The following is a 14279-nucleotide window of genomic DNA, read 5'->3' on the forward strand; positions in this document are numbered from 1 at the left end:
GCCCACATTAATTTAAGAATTGAGTTTTAGAAAGTTGGTAGCTTTTGTAGCTTCTTCTGGTAGCAATTTTATTTTATTTTTAAAATTAGTTGTTTAAATCATCTTGCCATGTATAATCAACTCCAAATGATGGGTTTGATTTTCTTATTTAGCTGATATGGTTTTATTAAATATTGTTACTGGTTTGATAGGTCTTTGTCAGATTTATTATTCTATTTTTCTCCCTAACAAGTACAGTATCAGAAGATTTTTTTTCAACCATATATCTTCACATTTAAGTCATGTACCTTCCCTTCAATAATTTTGCTTTAAAATCTCAAAACATGTACTAAGGTCCAGGAAGTTAGGTTGGTGCAAAAAGAGTGAGTGATCACTTCTTCCATGACACACTCTCTCAAACTCCCCACAAAATTAGTAAATTTGGTACTACTTCAATCAGGCGTTATTCGACTATAGTCTAGTATTATATTGAATTTTGATTAAATTTTTTTATATACCAACGATATTAGAGAAGAGAAATTCGAATTCATGACTTCGGGCTATATAAGTTCTTGGTTTTTGTATGGTGCGTATTATATATTGTTGTGATGTATGTGAGTGCAATTGATTAACCTACTGCTATCTGACACGTGCCAATGGATGAACCACTGGATGAGATAACATTTCAATCATATCTGAACTCTGTCACACCTTTTTTATTTGTTGGCCCCAAATGGTGGGACTGTCAAGTGTCAAGAAAATTCATAGAAGGGGGATCAGAACATGGGTTTGCTCATCAAAGGCTCAACCATCTGCCACCAGCCAATGTGAAAAAAAAAGGGTCAAACCCTACTGTGATTACCTTTACAGGATGCCCTTGGCACCATCTATATCTAATTAATCATTCTCTAAGAGAACAATGCTTAAAGACATGCCATATACCCACTTGTTAGCTAGTGCAAGCTAGATTTGCATTATCCTATACATGGTGGAAAAAAACTTTGTGTGGGGACTATCATTTTCCATCCACCTCAATGTGACTTTGATCATCATATTAACAAATATATTCATCCTAACTTTAATATATCTGGAAAGAAAAAAGAAAAGAAAAAAAAAAAGCAGATGATGAGTTTGGATGATGTCTTTCCCATCAAAGGTGCCATCATACTTTATCAGAAGTGTATCCGACTTTATTATTGAACTCAACACATCTCGTGTATTCCAAAAGATGTGATTAATAACATAATTAGTAAATACGAAAGATAGATGTGCCTATAACATTTTATTATCGTGATTAATTTTCACCACATAAGATTTATGCAATATTAACACTTCCCAATAATGGGAGATATGGAATAATCATTACACTAATATTGGCAATACAAAAAGACTACCGACACTTGTGCGAATTTCATTTTCATTTTCTTGACGAAATTGTATGACATAAAGGTAAATTATTAGATAATATATTGCAATGGCACTTCAATAATCATATCACAATCACCTTATTTGTAACTTCAAATTTCATTCCATGTATGTGATAACATCGGGAACTGGTTTCTCTCTCAAAAGCTTTTCCCTTAGATAATGAACTCCTTCATCCACAGAAAAGGAAGAAAAACTAAGCAAAACCAAAAACCCATAACAAGTTTCTTCATCTTTTCTCCTCTCCAACATTACAAAATTAAATCATTGCATGAAACAATTAAAACACAAACACACACACCGCACTGAACTATGACCCAATTATGGCCTTCAAATATATATATTTTTCCTGCGAACCCACCACAAAATAAAAACAATAATTAACACCCTCATAGACTCATAGTAGACCTTGTTGCATATTATTTCTTCTTTCTCTATTAGTTCCTTCCTATATATACAAAAAACAGAAGAAAAAAAAAGGGAAAAACAAAGGAAAAGAGGTAGAAAGAAAGAATAATAGGCAGCAACCCTATTGGCCATATGAACCTTCAAAATGAATGATGAGAACTAAGAAGAAGATGATGAAAAGAAGAAGCCGACAATATTACACATCACTTGGTGACTCACATATGCTCTCTAAATGAGGCCTCCACACCCCAACACGTCCTCGCCGCCGATCCCTCTGAGACGAATGCTTCTCCGACAGTATTTCGCTCAAGTACTGATCAGATATCAAGAGGTTGGTCATGGCGATGCTGTTCATCACAACGTTGTTGTTGGTGGTGGTGTTGGTCTCTGTGTCCTTAACCCTTTTCTTCTTTGCCGACGATCTTGTCTTCGCTGATGTCTTTTCGGATGTCTTAGAAGCAGCAGGCACTGGCATGAGGAAGTAAATCTTTCCGCGTTGCAGCTCAGCATCGGGTGGAACAATCACGATCTTGGGGACGACACCGTTGTGATCGGACGGCGATGAGGAGGGCTTCTTGAGGACGTGCTTAGGGTAGGCCTTCATGATCTCGCTGGCCCGGATTGTGCCGCTGATCTCTTCGACTTTGCCATTACAGTGTACGACTCTAATCACATCCAGAGCTCCACATGGCAGAATGCAAGAGATGCAGCACCTGATGGTGTTTTTCATGGCTGCTGCTTCTTCCTACTGATTTCTCTTTCTCCAAAGGTCTCTCTCATAGAGAGAGAAAGAGAAGAGGAGGAGGAGGAGGAGGAGAAGAAAGGAAGAAGTAGGGAATGAAAGAGAATGAGAAAGAAAAGTCTCTTTAATTAACCCTTTTGTTTTTTTTTGCCTATGAGAGAGAGAGAGAGAGAGAGCTCTCTAGCTATGAGAGAATGAGAATCAGTATCAGTGACCTAAAAGAAAATTGTACCAAATGATGGTTTTATTATATAGTAGAGAGCTTTTTCTTTATCTCTTTTTTCTATACGGAAATCTTTTTGATTTGTGGGATGGGAGGGATGAGGTGATGGGGGAATTTTTTTGCTCATGAGTTGCTTAGGATGAAATTCATGGCATGAATAATTGCACCTCACTCTGTACTTTGCCCTTTTGGGATCCATCATTTAGGGCCCCCTCTCCCATCCCTCTCCCCTTCTCCTTCACCAAGTTCAATAATTTGGGGTTGGTTTTAAAGGGTTGGGGGCCTTATGGGTGGCACATGTTGGTGCACGACTGCCAGCAAAGGGGTACCCTGGCTGATGATCAAGTGTTTTGGTCTAGGCCTTACACGTGTCAAAACATGATTGAACATCTACGATCACTACCATTTACTAATGTAGGTGTGTGTGGAGGCTACTTGTGTGTGGGGTTCATTGAGAAAGAGTGAGAGAGAAATCGATCGGCTTTGTTGGGAGTGAATTGGGAAATGAGGGTAGGAAATGGGGCATAGGGAAAATCTTCTTTTGAGAGGGGTTTTGTGATCTTTCAACGTTTCAATATCCCGAGCAAGATCATGTGGGTTGTGGTTTTCATTGGAAAGTGAGGTGTGATGGACTATAACTTCTTTAACTTTATACCTCCTTTCTGGTTTCAGGTTTGTGAAGTGGTTTGACCCCAGTCAATCTATTAGCCTATTTTGCCTATTTGCAAAGGGATTTGTTCACATCATCTTCAAATAGTACGTCTCACACTAATCAATAACTCACAGTTATCGCTTTATTTATACACAACATTATTGATTATAAACCTCGTTTATAAATTACAAAGATGATTTCTAATCTAAAATATAATGAAGTTATAATTCAAGTTGATCGATGAGAACAAGAAATGCGATAATTTTTTTCTTCTATCGTAATTTAGACTTTAATGATGTTGGTGGAAGTAAATCAAAAAGTCCGAAGATAAGATCATGACACCTGAGAAATTATTCAACTTGATCACTTCAGAAAAGAATTCCCAAGATTGATTTGATGTCCATAATATTATCATATTGACCTTTAGAACATCTCCTTGGAGCCGACCAATTGATTTGATATAAGAAAAATAATGTAGCTATAGTAAAAAATAAAGTTCGATAATTGCAAGTTAATTGTGTCCCATCCATAACATGCCCCCCTTCCCCCCCCCCCCCCCCCCCCCCCCCAAAAAAAATATATGTGAGACGTAGGACCTTAGTCTTAGTGCGGCAAACATGTGAGGCACGGAGGGGGAGGGGCCATACATACATGGTGTTTCATTTTTGTATTTGCAATGAATATATATATTTGGAAATGGAAATTCAGATTTCAAAACTATTAGGTTGTGGACCCAAAAATTACATATCCACTATATTGAGGGTGCAGCAAATATTATAAAGCTCCTTTTCTTTTGCATGTGAATGTGTTGGAATAGTGGATTAGGTAAAATTCAAATCCGGAGCCCACAAAAGTCTACTAAAACTTTGCAAAAAGAAATAAAGAATTGTGTTCGGAAATGTTTATGAATGACTTAATATTCATTTGTTTATTGTTATATTATCTGCGAGATATTATAATAATGGAGGCCGAACAAATCCAAACCTTATTAATGAGTCGTTCCGGAAGGGTCCAAATTTCGCCAGCTGAAAATTCAACCCCATTCTAAAATTACGGGACCCTGTTTGGTACCCCACGACCAAAAACAAGCTATTCCAAAATCCATTTATCATGTCAAAGGCTGCCTTTCTACACCCGATGTGCGGTTCTAACTTATAAATTAAGTTGAGAAAAAGATTGTATGTTTTAGATTAAGTTGATTATGTTTGCTCGCTACAGTTCGGTGTGCGGTTCTAATTTATAAATTAAGTTGAGAAAAAGATTGTATGGTTTATATTAATTTATAAATTAAGTTGAGAAAAAGATTGTATGGTTTATATTAAGTTGATCATGTTTGCTTGCTACAGTTCGGTGTGCAGTTCTAACTTATAAATTAAGTTGAGAAAAAGATTGTATGGTTTAGATTAAGTTGATCATGTTTGCTCGCTACAGTTCGGTGTGCATGCATTGCATACGTAAACTGTAGTAAGTATACTCATTAACTTATGATTGATAATCGTTGATTTATACATAAATAATATATTACAGGTACTTGTGAGTCGTGACAATATTTTGTTGAAAATATTTACTTTGGAAAGGAGGAATTCAATACAGAACATAGGATGCAAAAATAACTGCTTTTACGCGCTTGAGCTACAACTCTCTTGTCATGTATAGAACGAATTTTGATTAGTTAGACAGAGCCTGAATCGAAATTTACGAAAATGGAGGCAGACTTGGCCCGCCTACGTTTATGGATTAAAATCTGGAGCCCGGCCTTGAAGATTTAGGGCCTGGCCCCATTTTACATGCTTGGTTAGTCCAATTTATCCCACATGAGTAGTCCAGTCCTATAACGATGGTCCAGTCCAAGGGCTGAGCACATGCTTCACAAAAATGAAATATCGAGAAAAGACGATTAAATCCGAAATGGAAAAATGAAAATTAGTTTCGAACTTTCCACATTCCAAGACGATGACAAGCGAAAACAATAAAGTAAATTTAGGTTTTACTCATAAAAAAACTTTCACTTTTGGAAAAAACCAAAGCTTTTTGAAAAAAGACAGAATAACCTCTCAACTTTCAAACCAAAGACATGCAAATGTAAAGGATTTCTTAGGAAATCAAAAAATAAATAAGGACAATTTTGTCCATTTTTGCTTCTTTTAAAAATTTTCTCTCTCCTTTGGGCTTTTCCAAAATCTCCCAAACAATAATAAAATAAAATAAAATAAAATAAAATAAAACAAAACAATGATGAGAGAAAAAGAAAAGAAAAGAAAAAAGAAAAAATCCAAAGGTCTCAGACCGTGAGATCCCCAAAATCCAAACGCCAGACGCAGAGAGAGCACCGGAAATTCCACCTCGATTGGACTAACAATGCCAGTATTTAAAACCCCGTTCAACGGCTACTCCATCAAGTTCAGCCCCTTCTACGAGTCTCGGCTCGCCGTCGCCACCTCCCAAAATTTCGGCATCCTCGGCAACGGCCGCCTCCACGTTATCGACCTCTCCCCGGCCCCGCTGGGCCCCGCCGCACCCCACCAGCCAATCACCGAGCTCATCGCCTATGACACCGCCGACGGCGTATACGACGTCGCATGGTCCGAGTCCCACGACTCCCTTCTAGTCGCCGCCATCGCCGACGGCTCAGTCAAGCTCTACGACGTCGCTCTGCCCCCCGCCTCCAACCCCCTCCGCTCCCTCCATGAGCACACGCGCGAGGTCAGCTCCGCCGACTACAACCCCACGCGCCGCGACTCCTTCCTCACCTCCTCCTGGGACGACACCGTCAAGCTGTGGACCGTTGACCGGCCCGCCTCCGTCCGGACCTTCAAGGAGCACGCCTACTGCGTCTACTCCGCCGTCTGGAACCCTCGCCACGCCGACGTCTTCGCCTCCGCCTCCGGCGACTGCACCCTACGCGTCTGGGACGTGCGTGAGCCTGGCTCCACCATGATCATCCCCGCTCACGAGCTCGAGATCCTCGCGTGCGATTGGAACAAGTACGACGACTGCTGCATCTCCACGGCCTCCGTCGACAAGTCGATCAAAGTTTGGGACGTGAGGAGCATTAGGGTTCCGATCTCGGTGCTCAACGGCCACAGCTACGCGGTGAGGAAAATCAAGTTCTCGCCGCACAGGCAGAGCTTGATGATGTCGTGCTCATACGACATGTCGGTTTGCTTGTGGGATTATATGATGGAGGACGCGCTGGTAGCTCGGTACGACCATCACACCGAATTCGTGGTTGGTGTGGATATGAGTGTTCTTGTGGAGGGGCTTCTGGCAAGTACTGGCTGGGATGAGCTTGCGTACGTTTGGCAGCACGGGACCGACCCCAGAGCGCCTTAAAAGGGTAGTTTCTGATTTTCTTGTGATAGTTTTTGAATTGTGAATTTTGTGATTGCTCCAATGCTGCTGTTACTGAATCATAATCCCTTTGATCTTGTATAGAAGATTTAATAAACAAGAAGCTTTATTTTTTTGTTCTTTGGCTTCTTTGATGGGAATGGGATTGCCTATGTTTGCTTGATAAAATTCGGAGCCTCAATTAGTTAACAGCACTGCTTTTTTTCATTATGGTTCTTGCTATTCTGGGATGATCATTTTTTGTGCTTAGTGCTACATGAGACAGTCACTTGATTTCTTCAGCAAGATAGAAATGATAGAGACATTGCAATTGATAGAAATGATAGAGACATTGCAATTGGTACTCACGGTGGATTGCGGGAGAAAGCCATGGGTGGCATTTGTATGGATTATGGTTTGCCATCAGATTATGCCAGTTCCTAATTTTTCTATACGCCTATTATTGATGCTTGACTTACATGCTCTCTTATGATTTGGTATTTCCGATTTGGTTTCAATGCACACAATTAACACTATCTGCTTGGACTATGTTTGTTGCTTGAAGGTAAAGCTGTTGGTTATTCAGAAATGTTATAGTAGGCCAAGGTTTTGAAAGTCATTAATGGCCTTATCGGTAGAAATGGACTCGCTAAGTGTGCTTGTGCGTGCCCAAGAGAAGCAGGGTATAAGTTCCAGAGTTTTAGTGGATGTACTTGTAGGACCAAAAAATGGTTAAGCTCTTTGGATTTATAACATTTAGTGCGTTCTTGGATGCATATAGGATTCTGCAGAGTAAAAGTGCTTACCCTGCTATTGAAAAGTGCTATCTTGCAACATTTCAGCATGTCTCGTAGAAATTTTGATTTAGGATGAAAAGCTAGGAAAGAAAATGACACTAGGAAGCTTGAAACAGTGACTTGATCTCAGCACCCCAACCTATTAATTGGATTTATGTTTTTATTTCCGTCGTTTCTTTGTCAAGTAAAGCATTAACTACAGTTTCTTCAGCTATTCAATTCTACATTTGTCCTGCATTACAGTTTAGGCAATCAGTTGGATTTGTTCCTAGCATGGGATGGGAGTGCACTATACGGTCACTTTGAAACCTTCCCAGCAAACTGGGTAGTCAATAAACTTATTAGCCGGAGTCCAGAAAGCAGGTAGAGCAAAAAATGTTCGTTTGATCTCGACACCAGAAAGAAGCCAAGTTTCCATTTTCTGTTTGGTGAGTGATCATCATACCTTTCCCAAATTTGTAATTTGAAATAGGATTAGTGCACATAAAATGGAGATCAGAAGTGTAGACTTTTGGTCAGTAGAAACTCAAATGAAGTGTGCAGAAGTCAAAATTCTTTTAACATGCTGTAATTAGCTTCGGTGCTTTGTGTGGGCCAATGTTAAGCTGCCCGCATAGGCGCACTAGATTTTATTTCTGCTGTTGAGCTTTGGTTCCTTCTATGATTATATGATTAGGATCCAAATACAGGGAAGGCAAATGAGAATTCAAGAAATCTGATTTACCCCAATGAAAATTCGTATAAAACAATGTAAATTAAGAATCCAAATTGAGGTTACTCTTTTGATGCAGAACTAGGATGATGAAATTTTTGTGTGTGATTCTTGAATATTGTGACGTGGTATGACTCGTCCACGTGGCCATATTATAATATAGTTAACTGCAATTAGGTTCATTTGCTTAGTTGGATGACAGCGAATGTATACAGCTGGAAGAGTGAACTACGTATATTTGACAATTGTCACGCAGGCTCTTTGCTGACATGTCAAGATATGGTCCACATGGACACATCTTGCCATCATTGCTGACATGTCAAGATATGGTGGTCCACTTGGACACAAGCGTTAAACGAAGAGAACCTGTCCTTCACATAAAGATGAAAGTTTTTAGTCTGAGAATCGGGAAGTAATAAGGCTTCGCAAAAGACAAGCGAATACTAGAAACAAGAAACGAGCACATGAAAAGCACATGAGAAAGCACAGTCCAATCCAATGGCAACTTGGCAAGGGCTAACTTAGACGCCAAGCACACAATTCATCAAAAACTCCAAGTCCCAAGACATCCTTAAGCCTGCCATGAGAAGCCAAACTTTCTTTGTTTTTCATGAAGTAACTAACCACACACGGATGTGAGCAAACCAAAACCACCGCCCTTACCTTCTTTATATATAACCCTAAACTCACATTGTCTCCAACCTCAACAGCAAACAACGACTTGTCACCTGAAGCCTTGGCTTGAGATGGTGGTATTTTATCCAACCCAAAAGCAACAAACCCCAACCAAAACACAGCTCATGATCAGCAGCTACCATAGCCACACTCTGTTACCAAACCAGTGTGGCTCGAGCCTTGTCCAAACCATCGACGCCCCGCTGCCCCTGGTCTGGTCCGTCCTCCGCCAATTCGACAACCCTCAAGCCTACAAGCAGTTCATCAAGAGCTGCAGCATGCGTGCCGGCAATGGAGGCATCGGAAGCATCCGGGAAGTCGTGGTTAAAACCGGCTTGCCGGCGAAAACCAGCATGGAGAGGCTGGATGAGCTCGACGACAACATGCATGTCATGCATTATAGCATTGTTGGTGGAGATCACAGGCTTGCAAATTACAGTTCTACCACTACCGTGCACGGAGAAGAGGAAGGGAAGGCTGTTGTGATTCAGTCGTATGTGGTGGATGTGCCTGCCGGGAGCAGCGAGGAGGACACTTGTTTGTTTACTAATACGATCATAGGCTGCAATCTTAAGTCGCTGGCTAAAGTCACAGAAAAGATGGCTGCTAATAATTAATTAGCTTGTAGGCTTAAAGGGTTTTTAATCTTTTTTTGGTTAGAGGTTAAAGCTGGTAATTGTAATTACTTATATTTGAGAGTTGAGAAGGTAGCTTCCCCATTTGGCTTGTTACATATTTTGTGCATGGGTAGTGCGGTTGATGTTGACTTCTTTCTTGTTGTAATAAATATGTGATTTTAGAGTTACTCTGCGCGTTAAGAATCTTCATATGATAGTATACATTTTACTGGGAATCAACTTTATTTTCACTCCAATTCCTTAATGAGAATGTCTCTCATGCTTATTCCGATTCATTCACACTTTGATTGTTACATACTTCGATTTCTGATTAGTAAACATGTCATTTTTCGCTTTACTTTTGTTTTTGCGTATCCACGATGGCCATGGGAACACCGAATATCTCACTCGGCCAGAAATACAAGCCTGAAACCAGTGGGCCACAAATCAATAAATGCATATAAAACCCATCACTATTTTTTAGTTGAAGAATGGAGAGAGCGTGACATTACATTAGATCTACCTAATACCAAATAATTATGATAATATAATGTGAGGCTCTAATATAAAACATTTGTTGGGGTTGTTATAACCTGGCATATTGTTTATTCGAAACCCTTGACAATTAGCATCAAAATGTTTATATATGCTTGAAATCATTTTTGGGATTTCCTCGGTACATATTATAACACGGACAGAGGGCCACCAAGTCTGAAAAAACCAACCTAACAGTTTACCGGAAGTTAGTTACGTACGAGACCAGCAGATAGTTGACGCTAGAGCTTCGATTTTTCTTATCCACAAGTATTCTGTTCTCCTAGTCGCGGCTGTTACTGTACCAAATAAATAAACAAAGTTTTCCAAACCAAAATCAGTCAGATAACTACAAATACATTCATGGGGCGGTCGTATTATATTTATACAAATATATTAATATATATTGTTATTCTTCTATACAGACATTTACACGTTAATAACGTACGGATGTCACTGTAAATAAAAAGAAAAACAGAAAAGAATAGTAAAAAAAATACAAGACGTCAGTTATTCTTCTATACAAATATCATACATGACATCCGCACAATATAAGAGGAATGTCTCTCAAATCCGCCCCAAATCTCCAAATTTTCTATTTAAAAAAATTTATCATACCTTATTACAAAATAAACCTGTAATAAAAAAAGTAAAAAAAATTCTCGCTTGCATGCTCTTCAAATTGATTGAATATGGGAAAGCCAAGTTATAAGAACGTACCCAGTACAAAATTCATGATAACCCCAAGAACCAAAATCAGATCCCAAGATAAAATATTTATAAAAAAATTTATACCTTGTAACAAAAATATTTATTATGTTTTACTTGTTATATTATATTATATATTTATTAATTTAAAAAATAAATATGACTTATTGGGCCGGGTTCAAAAATGGGATAACAATATAATTCCTGATCCGTCACCAATTGAGAATTTTTAAAATTCAGGAATCCCCATACCCCCTTTAATTTATCCCAAAATCTCACCCCATTAGGGCTGAGGACTCGACCCTTTGGAGATTTTTACCATCCCGATGTCTGTACACTGTATAGGAGAAAATATGTATTTATATTGCTAGCAGACTCTTTGGGCAGCTCCAACTCCTATCTTAAGATAAACTCAAATACCCACGTGGAAGTTCACAAGGTACACTTGTACTTGTGACGTAACAATGTTAAAGATAATAAAGAGAAATAATCAACCATATGGATTGAGGCAGTGCGTCAAACTGGTTTGTAACTAGCTCTGTTTTTATATTTTACTTTTTTGTGGATTTTGGAAAAACTTAAATGAGAGAGAAATTTTTTAAAAGAAATCAAAATGGATAAAATTGTCTTTATTTATATTTAGATTTCCTAAGGAATCATTTACATTTGCATGTCTTTGATTTAAAAATTTTTCTTTCTTTTTGAATTTTTTTTCTTTTTTTAGAAGTCAAAATTTTTTTGTAACTAAAACTTACATTTACTTTTTTTCTTAATTTGATATTTGAACTTCAGTTTTAGTTAATTACTATCATGTTAAAGATAATAAAGACAATCAACTAATTCGTTTGTTTGTAATTTGAGTTATGATTGTCCAGTATGAGAGTTTGCAGTAGGGTTGGTAATGAGTCGTGTCGTGTCGGGATAATAAACGTGTCAAGAATGCTCAATCCGAACCCAACTCATTTAATAAACGTGTCGTGTCGGGTTCGGTGATCTTTTATCTTGCGGGTTTCGAGTCGTGTAACGGGTTTATAAAGAATAACATGCATGTTACAAAACTCACAATCGAAAAAATTTTAATTAAAAAAAACAGAGAGAGTAGAGAAAATATAAGGAAAAGAAAGAAAGAAAAAGATAGAGAGATGCGAGAAGAGAGAAGAGAGAAGGAAAAGAAAGAAAAAAAAATAGAGAGAGAGAGAGAGAGAGAGAGAGAGAGAGAGAGAGAGAGAAGAGAAGATTGAAGGAAAGAAAGAAAGAAAAAAGAGAGATGAGAGAAAACTAAAGAGAAGGAAAAAAAAGAAAAAAAAAGGAGAGAAGAGGAAAGGAAAAGAGAGAAAAAAAAAAAAAGAGGAGAAGAGAGACGGAAAATAGAGGAGAACTCAAAAAAAAAAGAAACATTATAAATATCAAAAGGCATACCATAAAATCACAAAGTTGTTTGTAGCATGGTGGATAAGATGTTTGAGAGAAATGAGGATGGTAAGGGTATAATATATACATGGGTATTATAATATACATATATACATGTATATAATATATGTGTATATAGGTGTATCTATATATTATAATATATACATGGGTATAATACATATACATATATATATATATATTATAATAGATAATATATATGGGTATGTTATAATAATAATATACATGTATATATGTATATTATAATATTAGTCCTGATCTCTTGGACCACAGGGGTCCAAGAAATTTGTGGTCACTCACCGTTGGATGTAAATTCAACGGTTCACTCACTCTTGCACTCATTTTAATAAACTTTTTTATACCATTAGATTAATATCCAACGGTGGGTGACCACAATCTCTTGGACTCCTGTGGTCCAAGAGATCGGGACTGATTATAATATATACATATAGTATAAATATAAAATGTATATGTATATATACGTGTGTATATTTATATTATAATACATACATGGGTATAATATATATACACATATATGTATATATGCTTATATATATGTATTATAATATATAATATAATATATATATATTACATATATGCATATATGCTATTATTATAATATTAATATGTATGTGTATATGGGTATATTATAATAATAATATACGTGTACATATCTATATATATTTATATATTATATATGTATATATGTGTTTATATATATACATGTATATACGTGTATATATGTACATTAATATATAATATAATAGAATATATATTACATATATACATGTATACATGTATGCTATTATTATAATATTAATATGTATGTGTATATGAGTATATTATAATAATAATACACGTGTATATATCTATATGTATTTATATATATATTATATGTATATATGTATATACAGAGAGCTTCCATTGAGGGATCCCTCAAATAAGCTTATTTGAGGGACACCCCTTGTAGGCCCCACTCCGGATTGTATTTCACTAATCCAAACCGTTTATTTTGTAGATACTCATTCAAAGATCATCCCTACAAAAAAATCACTTGAATCCGATATCATTTGACCACTCAATTAAGTTATTGAAATTTTAGCATTTTCTTGAAGTACCGTGTTCATTGATTTTGTAAGACACAATTGGATGTCGAAACGGTTTCCGATTTGTCTAATTTTTTGTTAGGATGATCTATGAATGAAGACGTAAAAAATAGATGGTCTGGATCATTGGGAAAAAAATTGTAGGGTACCCTAAAGGGCGTCCCTCAAATAATTTTATTTGAGGGATCCCTCAATAGAAGGGGACTGTATACAGAGAGCTTCCATTGAGGGATCCCTCAAATAAGCTTATTTGAGGGACACCCCTTGTAGGCCCCACTCCGGATTGTATTTCACTAATCCAAACCGTTTATTTTGTAGATACTCATTCAAAGATCATCCCTACAAAAAATCACTTGAATCCGATATCATTTGACCACTCAATTAAGTTATTGAAATTTTAGCATTTTCTTGAAGTACCGTGTTCATTGATTTTGTAAGACACAATTGGATGTCGAAACGGTTTCCGATTTGTCTAATTTTTTGTTAGGATGATCTATGAATGAAGACGTAAAAAATAGATGGTCTGGATCATTGGGAAAAAAATTGTAGGGTACCCTAAAGGGCGTCCCTTAAATAATTTTATTTGAGGGATCCCTCAATAGAAGGGGACTGTATGTATATATATACATGTATATGTGTATATACATGTATATATCTACATTATAGTATATGTGTATGTAATAATAATAATAATAATAATAATAATAATAGTAATATATGTACATTATAATAATATAATATATGCATCTTATACATTGGTGAACATATGACTAGCTAATCCTTTCTTTCTATAAGGGCTTAGTAGTCCCCTCCTAAGGAGGGGCTTAGTAGTCCCCTCCTAAGGAGGGGCTTTTGGTGGGCCCGATATTAGCAATCTCATCTAAGACTAGAATTAAATAAAACAAATATGATATTAAATTTAATCCCTACCAGTCCAAGTCAA

At 37.1% G+C, this 14279-nt stretch overlaps 3 protein-coding genes across 3 annotated transcripts; 2 read left to right on the forward strand and 1 right to left on the reverse strand.

Moving 5' to 3' along the window:
• LOC18778434 lies at positions 1472 to 3015 on the reverse strand. Its single transcript, XM_007212085.2, has one exon. The coding sequence runs from the start codon at positions 2540 to 2542 to the stop codon at positions 2009 to 2011; it is 534 nt and encodes a 177-aa protein (XP_007212147.1). The 5' UTR covers positions 2543 to 3015; the 3' UTR covers positions 1472 to 2008.
• Positions 5628 to 6948, forward strand: LOC18778910 (peroxisome biogenesis protein 7). The gene has a single exon (XM_007211574.2). It carries the CDS (start codon positions 5788 to 5790, stop codon positions 6760 to 6762), a length of 975 nt encoding a protein of 324 aa, XP_007211636.1. The 5' UTR covers positions 5628 to 5787; the 3' UTR covers positions 6763 to 6948.
• Positions 8367 to 9788, forward strand: LOC18778425 (abscisic acid receptor PYL12). Its single transcript, XM_007213472.2, has one exon. The coding sequence runs from the start codon at positions 9015 to 9017 to the stop codon at positions 9558 to 9560; it is 546 nt and encodes a 181-aa protein (XP_007213534.2). The 5' UTR covers positions 8367 to 9014; the 3' UTR covers positions 9561 to 9788.

Source organism: Prunus persica, chromosome G4, assembly GCF_000346465.2.
Source record: "Prunus persica cultivar Lovell chromosome G4, Prunus_persica_NCBIv2, whole genome shotgun sequence".
NCBI lineage: Eukaryota > Viridiplantae > Streptophyta > Magnoliopsida > Rosales > Rosaceae > Prunus > Prunus persica.

Excerpts from the sequence above, each read along its gene's own strand:
- LOC18778910 (XM_007211574.2), top strand. The coding sequence starts at position 5,788 with ATGCCAGTATTTAAAACCCCGTTCAACGGCTACTCCATCAAGTTCAGC.
- LOC18778434 (XM_007212085.2), bottom strand. The coding sequence starts at position 2,542 with ATGAAAAACACCATCAGGTGCTGCATCTCTTGCATTCTGCCATGTGGA.
- LOC18778425 (XM_007213472.2), top strand. The coding sequence starts at position 9,015 with ATGGTGGTATTTTATCCAACCCAAAAGCAACAAACCCCAACCAAAACA.